Source organism: Nerophis lumbriciformis, linkage group LG01, assembly GCF_033978685.3.
Source record: "Nerophis lumbriciformis linkage group LG01, RoL_Nlum_v2.1, whole genome shotgun sequence".
NCBI lineage: Eukaryota > Metazoa > Chordata > Actinopteri > Syngnathiformes > Syngnathidae > Nerophis > Nerophis lumbriciformis.
Genome location: NC_084548.2, coordinates 13,137,501 through 13,152,593, shown reverse-complemented (window position 1 = coordinate 13,152,593; position 15,093 = coordinate 13,137,501). Strand labels below are relative to the sequence as shown.

At 37.6% G+C, this 15,093-nt stretch overlaps 1 protein-coding gene across 5 annotated transcripts in view; it reads left to right on the top strand.

Moving 5' to 3' along the window:
- The window catches only part of ttll10 (tubulin tyrosine ligase-like family, member 10), a 109,767-nt gene that overhangs the window by 38,769 nt on the left and 55,905 nt on the right, over positions 1-15,093 (top strand). Inside the window, exon 1 of one of the 5 annotated variants that reach the window (XM_061975191.2) lies at positions 161-619. The exons of 1 other annotated variant lie outside the window; for it this stretch is intronic. In XM_061975191.2, coding sequence (XP_061831175.1) covers positions 521-619 — 99 coding nt within the window. In that variant the 5' untranslated portion in view covers positions 161-520. 3 more of the 5 variants (XM_061975234.2, XM_061975201.2, XM_061975207.2) reach the window with 3 other exon arrangements.

Sequence of the window (15,093 nt, the reverse complement as noted above, 5' to 3'; positions counted from 1 at the left end):
CTTGAGCTGACATCATAAAAAAACACAACAAGGTACCTAGGGACTGACAGGGCGGAGGGCGGGGTGGGTGCTGAGGGGTGGTAGCTTAGAGAACCGGTTGGAGGGGACCAGTGGGGTGGGGTGGGGGGGGGTCTCGTCTCAGCCGCGATTGGCTGAAGACATTGCAAGGGACACACCTGTAAGCGCCAGGGGCCAAAGAGATTGGCTGCAACTTGAAAATTACACCTGTGGGGGGAAAGAGGAGGAGGGTGAGTCGGACTACATGTAAACCAAACCCTTTACAAATTCTGCCTCTGTCTTCTCGAGGAGCTTAACAGTCCAACAACCACCAAAGAGAACACTCGGAAAGAAGAAACTTCTGCTTTCAGCAACGGGAAGATACCTGATAGGCTTTTTCTTCCGGGGTTTGGCTCTTCTTCTCAAGTCTACCGGAAAGGGATTGGCATCTTCCTCCCTCCGAAGCGCCACGCCAGTGTCCTTCAGCAGGAGCAGGAAAGACGAGGACTAAAGCCCCAACACAATGATGCCTCTTGTATTGGGTTTCCAGCTCGGTGACCACACCTGGGAAAGGCTGGGTAAATTCGCCAACGTGATACCTTCTTTGTCTTCTGTCAAGACGGTGAGCTGCGGTCACAACTTGTTGCTCGGCGACGCTGTTGTTCAGACTTTATGGACATTTGTTAGTCTTGTGTGATCGGTTATATCTGGGGGTGGGAGGGAACGAGTTAGGTGATCGCAGAAAACAACGCTAGGGGTAGTTTCGGCGGAAAGCAAAAATAACGCGTATCAAATTCCAGCCTCATTTGAGCAGAAAGAAAGACGAGGAAACAATAGAAGCCAACGATCATTCCTAAACTGGATAGACCAGTTGGGGCAGGTAAAGGCAAACTGCCAGACTTGTCAGAGGACACGAAGATAGAAGCTGAATGCTTCTCTTAGAACATACAAGGCTCAACACCAGGAATCATCAAGCCAACTGACGGTGAGGAACACTTTTACTGGTGACTGAATAACGAAGGACAATCAGCCTTAGCATGCTAGTGCACACTGTAGTATTATATAACTTATTACGCAACTTGCTTACAACCTGTGAACTGTGACGCTAGTTATCTTTTCAGGTCATCGTGCTGCATTTCTTCCTCAGCCTATAAAAAAAGTCTTGGTCTTGGCAAAGGTTGTCTCATATATTTTGGATAAAAGAAAAAGGAAGTGGCGGCGTGCCGGACTTAAAATGTCCGCTCATCGCTTTTCTTTGCCTCGGAGGATTGAGTGCGAGTTGAGACAAACAGCAGCGTCAGACCTGTACAGCGGGGATTTTCCACTACTGGACAGTCGATTCATTATTTAGTGTGCTCCTCGCTTATATTTATTCAGATTAGTATCGAGGAAGTGTTGAGAAAGGCAACTGCAAAAAATGGAGGGAAAATGTCGACCGTGTACAGTAAACTGTAGAGCGGAGGCTGCAGCTCGAGGTGGAAGATTGTGATTGGCGGACAGGGAGAGAAGCTGCAGGTCACATGAGCTCGACCACCAGGCGGGAAGCAAAGAATACATTTCAATGTTAACTTTAAGGATTTTGAGGCTAGTTTAAAGTTAAAAGTTAAAGTGCCAAGGATTGTCACACACAAATTAGGTGTGGTGAAATTTGTCCTCTGCATTCGACCCATCACCCTTGATCACCCCCTGGGAGGTGAGGGGAGCAGTGAGCAACAGCGGTGGCCGCGCCCGGGAATCATTTTGGTGATTTAACCCCCAATTCCAACCCTTGATGCTGAGTGCCAAGCAGGGAGGTAATGGGTCCCATTTTTTATAATCTTTGGTATGACTCGACCGGGGTTTGAACTCAGAACCTTCCGATCTCAGGGCGGACACTCTAGCATTGTTTGTTGGAGTTGACAAGGTTTTAGCCTTTAAATACGCATACAATTTTAAATACATGATGCTTGGGAGTCAGTTTCCTCTGCAATATATACTTGAGTTTTGCATTAACACTGCTTTTTTTTTTTGTAACTTGACGACAAAATAAGACCAAAAACAAATGTCCATTTCAGAGGACAGTGTTTCTCAGGAGAATATGGTATTATTACTTAAAGCCAATTAAGATAATGTAAATTAATTTCAACCAAGACTGTAATTTTAGCATCTGTAGCAAAACACGCAGTCAATTAACAAAGGTACTGTACTCGGTTGTTTCATCAGAGGGAAGCAACAAGTAAAGTGAATTTAGCAAAATGGGAGGAGCAATCAGTGCCAGATGGAAATGCATTAGGGATGCAAAGCACCATCAGTGTTTGTTAGATAGGATGCTTACTAGGACATTGATTGGTTGTGTGGAGGCCCAGTAAGGTGGTGCCCTGATAAAAGTCCACACTTAAGTAGAGTTTTGGGTTTCCCTTCCATTGTTTTCTCCCACAAAGCCAGCAACTATTGATTAAGGGCCAGGCCAGTTTACCTATCAGGTTGTGGAGTCACATTCCAGCACAGGGGGCAGAGTTACCTGATCACGCCTCACTTCCAGCAGACTAAAAGCGTGGGCAGCCATGACTGGTTAAGACTCCCCCTCCCCATGTCCCCAGCGGAGCTCCGTGTTCTGCAATCGGACAGACGTTTTTTTTATTTATTTAATAACAGACAGCAAAAAGAGGAAGTAAGAAGTATGAAGGGAAGTTAATGGACGTGAGGGCGGGCACTTTCGTCGGAAAGGTGCTCCACTTTGACCAGGTACTGTAAGCTTTACCAACTTCTGCTCTAATCTTTTGTTTCCACCCTTTCTTTTCTCCCTCTTTTCGTCCTCAGGGGCACTGGTTTATAATGCTGATGATTAACTAAATAAGGTCTGGGAGAGCGGGTCTGCTTGGCTTTCTCGTTTCATGGGGCCTGGCTGACCGCAAGCAAGACGGGAGTGTTCTCAGGCAGCGGGCTGGAAATTCAAGATCTTTCTTCTTTCTGTTTCAGCCCCCCTACTCGCCTTCCAATCACTGCCACTTTCTTTGGGTTAGTTGCATTCTTTCCATGGGGTACTTTTCATGACGGTAAGATCACAGGTGCGTTCTCCATTTTCCTTTTCTCCCTCCCCCTCTCACCCCCGTGCTCTAAACTATCTCTTATCAAATATTTCAATACCACAATTTTTCTGTGCTTGAGGAAATGCAAATCGTAAGTAGTCGTTACAAAGCTAATCTTAGTGGAAATCCCTGTTTATTAGTCACGCAAGGCTTGTCTAAAAATCCAATTTTAGCTTTGTTATAACAGAAGAAGAAAAAAATCTGTTATTTGCCGCTCCTCCTTCCGAATTTAGTGCAAGGGTGAGCATTTGGCACGGTGCACCTGTGAAGGACCCACGTTATTCAGTAAAAGAGCGCCATTTCGGTGACCTTCTGCACACACGGCGCCGGCTCAGGTCGAGCTGAGCAGCATTCCATCAGCCTTTCATCACTCCACAAACACAAAGACGACAGCTTCAGAGGTCCACCAATGGAAAAAAACTCCCACCAAATGTAGTTCATTATTAAATGTCAAATAACTTTTACCCGACGTTTGGCGTGTAAAACAAATTCAATGCACCGAACGGGTGATTGAGCAACAACAATGACTAACTCCTCAGCGGGTGACGTACTTTTAAATATTTTGCGCCTGAAATTAGTAACTGCCATGTATCGTGTGAAAAGTCAGCCCTTCCTCCCGTGGTTTCCGTGCCATAGCTTAAGACTAGTCAGAACAGGTTTGGGCAATCATTAACAACTTTTGTGGCCCAGTGTTCTGTGACAGCCAATTTATGCTAAAAAAAAACAAACTAAACCAGCCCTTTGATGCAGGTTCACTTGAACCTTAATTTAGTATGAGTAATGATGACGTTTTAATCAACTGGAGTATTGAAGATCCATTAGGAGTGTAGTTTGTGGCAATTTGGGTGATCATCTCCATCTTACGAGGCAGCATTGGACTTCATCTCTTTCTAATACTGCCTGGTAATGATGATGATAGTCATCTGTGAACAACAAACACCAAGCAATGTAGTAGTTTGCAGCATCACTGGAAGTAGTGTCAGCAGCCAGTATCGGAGACGTGGCTCTCAGGATCCATCTTACCTGACAGTGCTGGATTGTACTACTGTTGTTCTAACACTGTCTGGTAACGATGTTTTCTGGGTGACCTCAAACCTGCAGTAGCTGGCACAAACGTTCACCCAAACCTTAAGATGCATAACGACTAGGTTTTTCTAAAAAGGTTGGCACTATTGAGTAAATTTAGCAACAAAATGGAATGTGCTTCTAGGCTTCGTTTGTGTATACGAAAACTTTAGCCTGTTTGAAATTACAAAGGGCACGTTTATACGTCAACAACCTAGTAAAAATGTTTTCTTGGCCTTCTTGAAAAGTTGTGAAAACAACCCTCATACTGAGACACAAACGGCTTGAAACATTGTCAATGTATATACATTAGTAAACACTTCTCTCATGCCATCAACAGCAAAACATTCTTTTGAATAGCCTTCAATCGCATGTATTGTCGTTGTCCAATATAAAGCATGCATCTCCAATTTTTCCCCCCATCCAAAACATGAAGAAAACATAAATTTTGGGGTGTAGGGGAAAAATAAACACAGAAATTACATGTTTTTTATTGGACATAAATATGTGATGTGAATGAAAACAAAGACAATAAAACAAGTAAAACATTTTTAACGTATATAATAGATATACTATTATATATGTTAAAAAAATTAATATATATATGCATATATATATATATATATAAATATATACATATATGTATATATATATATAATATATATATATATATGTATATATATAATATATATATATATATATATATATGTATATATATATATATATATATATATATAAATAAATAAATAAATATGTATATATATATATATAGGGACGGCGTGGCGCAGTGAGAGAGTGGCCGTGCGCAACCCAAGGGTCCCTGGTTCAATCCCCACCTAGTACCAACCTCGTCATGTCCGTTGTGTCCTGAGCAAGACACTTCACCCTTGCTCCTGATGGGTGCTGGTTAGCGCCTTGCATGGCAGCTCCCTCCATCAGTGTGTGAATGTGTGTGTGAATGGGTAAATGTGGAAGTAGTGTCAAAGCGCTTTGAGTACCTTGAAGGTAGAAAAGCGCTATACAAGTACAACCCATTTATTTATTTATTTATATATATATATATATATATATATATATATATATATATATATTATATATATATGTATATATATGTATATGTATATATATATACACGTATATATATATATATATACACACACGTATATATATATATATATATGTATATATATATATACACGTCAGGAAAAAACAGGCTATTTTCAGGAAAATCCCCTGAAGAGCAGGGAAACCTGCGAAACAGGCTTGTAGGGATTAAATAGCCTCATGTGTTTTTTCCTGACCTAACGTATATTCCGCTCTACCCCGGTATTGAGCAGCTTATAACAGATAAACCACAGAAACCTCGACTATATATAATTTTTTTCCCTCAAAAACAAAGAAAACATTTGTAAACACTTCACTCATGCCAGCAACAGCAAATCATGCTTTTGAATAGCCTTCAATCGCGTGTATTGCCGTTGTCCAATATAAAGCATGCATCTACAATTTTTCCCCCCATCCAAATCATGAAGAAAACATAAATTTTGGGGTGTAGGGGAAAAATAAACACAGAAATTCCATGTTTTTTATTGGACACAAATATGTGAATGAAAACAAGTAAAACATTTTTTACGTATATACGTAAATATACTATTTTATATATATATATATATATATATATATATATATATATATATATATATATATATATATATATATATATATATATATATATATATATATATATGTATATATGTGTATATATGTATACGTTAGGTCAGGAAAAAATACAGGCTATTTTCAGGAAAATCCCCTGAAGAGCAGGAAAACCTGCAAAACAGCCTTGTAGGGATGAAATAGCCTCTGTGTTTTTTCCTGACCTAACGTATATTTCGATCTACCCCGGTAATGAGCACCTTATAACAGATAAACCACAGAAACCTCGACTATATATAATTTGTTTTCCTCAAAAACAAAGAACACTATTTTGTTGGGTATTTCATTTGGGTTAAGAAATATGACATCCAAAAATATGGACTTGCATGATTTTTATTTGACATTATTTATGTGACATGTGAATGAAGACATTAGCGAGACAACCCTTGTTCACACAAAGTTACAAAAACAACTAAAAAACTGTCATATGCATACCAGGCCAGTAGTTGGCGATAACACTTAGTAAAACAGTAAAACATATATACCTATATTGTCACTGTCCCAAAACAAAAACATCCATCTTGAATTTTTCTAAAGTTTTCTTTTTCAAATCCCAAACAACATTTTGTTTCTGCTGGATGAAAATATAAAAAAATCCCCAAATCGTGTTTTTTTATTGGATATGATTTGTGTGATATGTAAATGCAGCCTGGGCAAAACCATCCTCGTTCACACTGACCTGTAAAAACAACCAAAACTGTCATATAAATGCCAGGCAAGTAGTTGCCGTTAAAACTTATATACAGGTATATTTTTTAAACTTACATTGTTGCTCTTCAAAAAATACAACTTTAATTTCTTAAGTTTTTTTTGCTATCTAAAACAAAAAGAAAATATTTTTTGTTTCTCTTGGATACATTTAAAAAAAATAAAAAATCACAATACATTGTATTAGACAGGATTTGTGTTAGAGATGTAAATAAAGACCTTGGCAAAACAACCTTCGTTCACACTGACCTGCAAAAAAACCTAAAAACTCATATAAATGCCAGGCCAGTCGTGGGCGATAACATTTACTAAAACGTATATATATATATATATATATATATATATATATATATATATATATATATATATATATATATATATATATATATATATATATATATATATATATATATCAACTTATATAACTTACATCATCGCTGTCCGAATACAAAAAAATAGGTATGTATCTCCACATTTTTCAACATTTTTATCCAAAACGTAAGAAAACATGTTTTTGTTTCTCGTGGAAAAAAATGTACAAAAAAAATCACCAAATTTGTACAAAGTGAATCCCCCAAATCTGTACTCACATGTTTTTTTATTGGACATGATTCATGTGATATGTAAATAAAGACGATAGCAAAACCACCTTTGTTCAAACTGACCTGCAAAAACCACAAGAACAAACATTTAATACGCATGTCGGGCCAGTAGTTGGAGATGGTATTTTGTAGAATTCCAAAAACAAACAAAAGTCCCTCCACCTTTTTTAAAAGTTTTTTTCTTTTTAGACTTACCGTATTTTTCGGACTAAAAGTCGCAGTTTTTTTCATAGTTTGGCCGGGGGTGCGACTTATACTCAGGAGCGACTTATGTGTGAAATTATTAACACATTACTGTAAAAAATATCAAATAATATTATTTAGCTCATTCACGTAAGAGACTAGACGTATAAGATTTCATGGGATTTAGCGATTATGAGTGACAGATTGTTTGGTAAACGTATAGCATGTTCTATATGTTATAGTTAACATACCAGGCACGTTCTCAGTTAATTATTTATGCGTCATATAACGTACACTTATTCAGCCTGTTGTTCACTATTCTTTATTTATTTTAAATTGCCTTTCAAATGTCTATTCTTGGTGTTGGGTTTTATCAAATAAATTTCCCCAAAAAATGCGACTTATACTCCATTGCGACTTATATATGTTTTTTTCCTTCTTTATTATGCATTTTTGGCCGGTGCGATTTATACTCCGGAGCGACTTACACTCCGAAAAATACGGTACTTTTTTGGACATAGTTAATGTTATTTGTAAATGAAGACAAAAGCAGAACAATTCCTGTAAAAACTATTAGAGAGCAGTAATGTACATGTCATTAGCTGACCGAGCGGGACAAGCGGTAGGAAATGGATGGATGGAATATACATGCCAGGCCAGATGTAAAAAAAAAAATAAATAAAAAAAAGTCATACATTTGATTTTTTTTTTACAAAATAATATGTTTTTTTTCTGGTAGTTTCCAGTGATTATTAATAAAAGTAAAAAAAACCCAAAAAACAACACACTGCAAAAACATTAAGCAACATTTTTTTTTTAGTTTCCAGTGGCTAAGTATTAACAAAAAAAAATACACGCACACAATTTAGAATTACATATTTTTTTACTGGACATTATGTATTCATTCATCCATCCATTTTCTACCGCTTGTCCCTCTCGGATATGACTAAAAAACTGTAATGTGCATGGTTGGCGATGTCACTCTATAAAGAAAATAAAGAAAATCGACAGCAAAACATTATTTTTGGCATACATTGCCGCTGTCCAATAAAAGTCACATAACTCCCCCATTATATTAAACATAAAGTACAATTGCATAAATATTTCTGGTTTTACAATTTGTATTTTTATTGTCTATTTAGCAGACCCGAATACTCACTCAATAGGTTGTTTGTTCTTAGTGTAAGAGTAGAGTTGAGTTACATGGTTTTCATTGGACATGTGTTGTGTGATTAAAGCATGAGTAGGTAACACATTAGTAATGCAGGAAATGTTTAAAAAAAAAACCCAAATGCCAGTGCAGGGCTGTGTGCCTCCATTAGTGTTGCGACTGTGATGTACTTGTGCATGCCCAGACGGAACACCAAAGAGTTAGATTTCTGTTAAACGCAGTGCTGTGTAAACGTCCCTGGTACTGTACTGCACTGTGCTGTATTTACCCCACCCAAGCATAAGAATAGTAGTACGTTAATTGTTCCACCGGTCGTGCAGGACAATTTTTTTTGCTTTCCTTCCTTGAACAGCGCTGGTCTTTGTGCGGTGTGGCAGTGATATGGTGCAACTAATAATACCCTCACCTGCAGGCTACATCCTGAGACTGACATGTGAGCTCACCTGTGCAGAGCCATAGAGGCCCCCCACTAGCATATTATTTGAGTTGAACTGGTAAAATATTGATATAGTGCAAGAATAGTGAGAGAAAATGTACCTTCAGTTGGGAAAGCAAAGCAAACAATGGCGGTGACGCGAGCAGAAGGCTAGTGTTTGTATAAGAGGGAGAATTACCCCTAATACTAAACACCGAGCCGCACCTTTATGTACTCACGCAGCTCTATTAGCCAAGCCTCTTTTTCCCTTGAGTTCCTCCCTAAAGACTTGTGGCGGTTTATTTGATTGTGGCGTGTTACCGCATCGCTAATGCATCTCGTTATTCCAGCCTGTTCCTTCTGCACTGCCGTTTCCTCTCCTTCCGCTTCTGCACAGGTGAAAGGTCAGAGGTCCTCCTTCCAGCCTGTTGATAGGCGTCTTACCAGACATGGTTAGATGTAAATATCGGTGTCTAATACTGTCTGGTAATGCCGTCCATTAAATGGCATTGCCTTCCGCTGTCTTACTTCCGCTCTCTCGCTGTGGTAGCTTAGTGACCAAGGAACTGTGATCCTTGCACTGGAAGAAGTGATGCATTTTCAAGGGGTTTTCTTCCACGTGACTCGAGTCAAAGTTTACCGCCGCTCAACTGGGATGTCACTTTTTACATAGCGTTGACTATTACTTTTCTCATGCACTGTGCTTAAATGTAACGTCATAAAGGAAAGTTCCAATAAATAAAATGTGATTCACTTCTATTGTCTCTTTTGGTTCTTTGCTTGAAGTCACAATCTATTCCCATCTTGTCGCTCCCCTTTTTTTTTTCATTTTTTTTTTCAGCAATGCTAACTTTTCCCTCAGTGAGAGCGGAATGCCGAGCCCCAGTCAAGGTGTGGATCGGGTTACCTGCTGAACAGAGCTTCTTTTTAAAGCCGCGCTATCCCACCCCCACCACAGCAGCTAAGCCCCCATTGTTGTGTGGGCGCACAAGGTGTGTTCTCACCGCCGGTAACCATGTGACTGCTTTTTGCACACTGATAGCCAAACATGCGCCCTAGTGACGGGATACGAAAGGGGAAGCGTTGCCTCCTCGCAGCATTAAAGTCACACACACGCATGCACATGCTGCAGCCAACAGCGTCGCTGCCGGCTTGATTAGGCTACAGTTACCCGGATAAACGCAGCTTTGATTTTTATCAGTTGGAACTCAGACATGCTTTAACATTTTCACCGTTTTAGCTGGCAGGCCTCAGGCACTGATCTCCATCCATTTATTATCAATCAATCAATGTTTATTTATATAGCCCTAAATCACAAGTGTCTCAAAGGGCTGCACAAGCCACAACGACATCCGCGGTACAGAGCCCACATAATAACCAATAGATTTCCAGTCAATGAAGGAACTTGTTTGTCTATATATATTCGCTGACTTATTAGGGACCGCAATGTCCCTTTGGGATAGAAGACCCTATTATTGTAAGGTTTTATTATTATTCCGCCGCCTCTTTGACTGTAGTGTGACCCCCTTAACATGCTTAAAAACTCACCATATTTGACACACACATCAGGACTGGCGAAAATTGCGATCTTATCAAAAAAACCAAACCCCAAAACTCAAAATTGCGCTCTAGCGCCCCCTAGGAAAAAACACTGACAAAACTGCTTGTAACTTCCAGTAGGAATCAACAGGAAGTTGGCAATTCCCCCTTCAAAACAAAAGTTTAGTAAAAACAGTCACTTTTGCCTCTTTGATCCCCTTAACATGCTTCAAAACTCACCAAACTAGACACATACATCAGGACTGGCAAAAATTGCGATCTAATTAAAAAACCCAACCCCAAAACTCAAAATTGCGCTCTATCGCCCCCTAGGAAGAAAACACAGACACAACTGCTCCTAGGAAGAAAACTCAGACAAAACTGCCTGTAACTTCCAGTAGGAATGTCCTTAGATACATAAAACAAAAATCTCTATGTAGGTCTCACTTAGACCTACATTTCATTCATTGACAACCCCCAGCAAAAATCAACAAAGTTTGCTATTCCCCCTTCCAAACAAAAGTTTTGTAAAAACCGGTCACCTTTTTCAAACATTATCTCCTCTGAGCGCGTTTGTCGTGTCGGCTTCAAACTAGCACAGGAGAGAGATTGAACCCTTCTGATTAAAAGTTGACCAAAGAGTTTTAATTACTGCTCCGGTTTGGATTTTATGTGCCGTCAAAGTCGGTGCCGTCCATCGCTGCTCGCAGCTTTAATTTCTCATTATCTCTGCTCAGGAACTTATTTTTAATGCACACACTTCAAAATAAAATACATGAAATAATGAAAAAATCAATATCAAATGGTAATTTGAAAAATGTACGATGCAAATTTTGCAACAAAACAAAAACAGATGGCAATAAAAAAAAAATATGTACATGTAGAATATTAAGGGTGAATACAATACTCAGGGTAAATGAAATAATTACATCTAAAAAGGCCAAAATACAATACATATACAATATTAGGGGAAATCAAAATTACAATTAAATGAACAATTACAAAAATGTGCTACAGAACTTTTACGATTAAAAAGGGGGAAACATGTGACACAATACTCAAATAATATAATATATTATTTGTGCACTTAAAAGTATCGTAAGGAAAACAATTATTATTAAATAACTATTGGAAGTGTACTACAAGGTGATAAGTAAAACAAATTAAGAATAAAACCCCTCTTAAATATAGACTACATTGAAAAAGTTTGTTTAAAATAAAATATGGTAAATAATCATAATAATTTAGAAAGGTCAACGGGACTTTCACATTAAAAAGGTAAATAGTAAAAAAACAAAAACTAATGGAGAATAAACAAAATAATACAACATTTTTCAAAACTGTGAATGTTTTTATTTATTAATTTTTTTAAACGGCCAAAAATGAAAGAAAATCGGGGAAAAGTGTGTAAAACTAAATAAGTACAGTATTTTTTTATTTGTGAAATTAAGAAAATGTGGGAAAAGTGAGTAAAATATGTTCACTTGTTTGCCTGCGATGTTTTGTGTATGTACATACAAAACTATTTTAGTAATATTTAGTAATTCTGGTGATAATCCATATACTAATGACATCCGTAAAAAAATAATTATCTTACTTAAAAATCCTTAAGGTTTTTATTTTAATGTAAAAAAATATGTCACTCGTTTTATACAATTTGAAACGTCCACAACCATTTTGTACAGTTTGCGTCAAAAACCCCCACATTTTTTTTCTCTCAAATGGTTTATATTTAAAAAATCATTTCCTACAAAGCTGTAGAGGAGAACCTTAAAACGTGTGACGTCACACGGCCGGACGACATTCCAGACTGGAGGAGAGGAGCCTGCAGAGGATTCCTGAGCTGGTCTGTGCATGCTTGATTGGAGCAGTCAGACCAGATTCCTGTTGTGTAACACTGACACACGTTGGAGAGGAAGCACACTCAATTAAAACTCTTGTCACACCTACATCAACACCAAGGTGATGATAACCAATATATGAATATACACTTCCTAAAAGCCAGGTTTATCTTACAATTAAGTCCAATTGAAGACATTAACGTTTCCCCCCCATGGTGAGTCTGTGATTCTACTATTGAGTACGGTTGCCGAATAACCCACTGTGGGGCCAAAAAATGTTGCGAGTTTGTAGCATTTAGCGCTGACCGTTGCAGAGTCACGACAGTGTGACGCGTCGTGCTGTCAAGTGCAATTGAAACAGTTGATGTAAACAAAGTTGTCGTCCGTCCATTCCAGCACTTTGATAAAGAAGGTGAGAAACACTATTCAATTCAATAGTCTTCATTAAAAGGTCATGTTAAATGTTCATTTCTTAATTGAATTCCGTCCATTTCAGCACTTTGATAAAGAAGGTGAGAAACACTTATTAAATTCAATAGTCTTCATTAAAAAGTCATGTTAAATGTTAATTTCTCAATTTCATTCCGTCCATTCCAGCACTTTGATAAAGAAGGTGAGAAACAGTTATTACATTCAATAGTCTTCATTAAAATGTCATGTTAAATGTTCATTTCTCAATTTCATTCCGTCCGTTCGAGCACTTTGATAAAAAAGGTGAGAAACACTTATTAAATTCAATAGTCTTCATTAAAAGGTCATGTTAAATGATAATTTCTCAATTTCATTCCGCCCCTTCCAGCACTTTAATAAAGAAGGTGAAAAAGACTTTTAAATTCAATTATTAAAAAGTCATGTTAATTTTTAATTTCGTCCTTCCAACACTTTGATAAAGAAAGTGAGAAACACTTATTAAATTCAATAGTCTTCATTAAAAGGTCATGTTAAATGTTCATTTCTCAATTTCATTCCGTCCATTCCAGCACTTTGATAAAGAAGGTGAGAAACACTATTAAATTCAATAGTCTTTATTAAAAAGTCATGTTAAATGTTAATTTCTCAGTTGCATTCCGTCCATTCCAGCACTTTGATAAAGAAGGTGAGAAACACGTATTAAATTCAATAGTCTTCATTAAAAGGTCATGTTAAATGTTCATTTGTCAATTTCATTCCGCCCATTCCAGCACTTTGATAAAAAAGGTGAGAAACACTATTAAATTCAATAGTCTTCATTAAAAAGGTCATGTTAATTGTTCATTTCTCAATTTAATTTCGTCATTCCAGCACTTTGATAAAGAAGGCGAGAAACACTATTAAATTCAATAGTCTTTATTAAAAAGGTCATGTTAAATGTTCATTTCTCAATTTCATTCCGTCCATTCCAGCACTTTGATAAAGAAGGTGAGAAACACTTATTAAATTCAATAGTCTTCATTAAAAAGTCATGTTAATTGTTAATTTCTCATTTTAATTTCGTCATTTCAGCACTTTGATAAAGAAGGTGAGAAACACTTAATAAATTCAATAGTCTTCATTAAAAGGTCATGTTAAATGTTCATTTCTCAATTTCATTCCGTCCATTCCAGCACTTTGATAAAGAAGGTGAGAAACACTATTAAATTCAATAATCTTCATTAAAAAGGTCATGTTAAATGTTAATTTCTCAATTTAATTTCGTCATTCCAGCACTTTGATAAAGAAGGTGAGAAACACTTATTAAATTCAATAGTCTTCATCAAAAGGTCATGTTAAATGTTCATTTCTCAATTTCATTCCATCCATTCCAGCACTTTGATAAAGAAGGTGAGAAACACTATTAAATTCAATAGTCTTCATTAAAAAGGTCATGTTAAATGTTAATTCCTCAATTTCATTCCGTCCATTCCAGCACTTTGATAAAGAAGGTGAGAAACACTATTAAATTCAATAGTCTTCATTAAAAGGTCATGTTAAATGTTAGTTTCTCAATTTCATTCCGTCCATTCCAGCACTTTGATAAAGAAGGTGAGAAACACTATTAAATTCAAGAGTTCATTAAAACGTCATGTTAAATGTTAATTTCTCAATTTCGTTCCGTCATTCCATCACTTTGATAAAGAAGGTGAGGAACACTTAAGTATTTTGCATTGCTTTCTGCAAGTAAAACTATACTTTTAGTAGGATAAAATGTGTTTTGTGTTCATAATTTGGATTGGATTGACATTTGCTTTGGTTTTCATGTTTTGTCTTTTGATAGACCTTTTGGAGCAGGTTACCATGGAGAACTGAGGTAGCACTGTAATTCTATCTGTGTACAGTCGTGTGGTGATTGGATAGATCACAGGTTTATATTATATTACTATATTATAATAAGGTCTCTTTCAGAACTGTGGGTTGAACGCAGTGAGGAGTTTTTTTTTGAAGCGAGTCGGCCTGAAGATGACAATTGGCTGACAAAGCTGAAGCTTCCACACCCTGGAAGTGTTCTGGCATTAGAAAGAGAGTGAAATGGGGGATGTCTTGTAAGGCGGTCTTTCCAGTCTAACATCCATGGCCTGGGAACACAATCCCAGTCCGGTGTGTATTGTACGTGTGTAAGGAAACGATTGAAAAGCAGGGGAGATAGCAAGAGCCTATAGAGACACGCCTCTCTTTACTTGTAACTTAACTCCCTTCTCTGCGCCGTTTAACACGTTGACAAGGCGGGTCCCTGGAAATAATAGTAGGCTGTGTCGGGACACCATTGCTGCAGGCTGCACCCTGTAATTGACCAGTGCTTCCTGGTGCACCTGACATGACGTGGGGATACGCC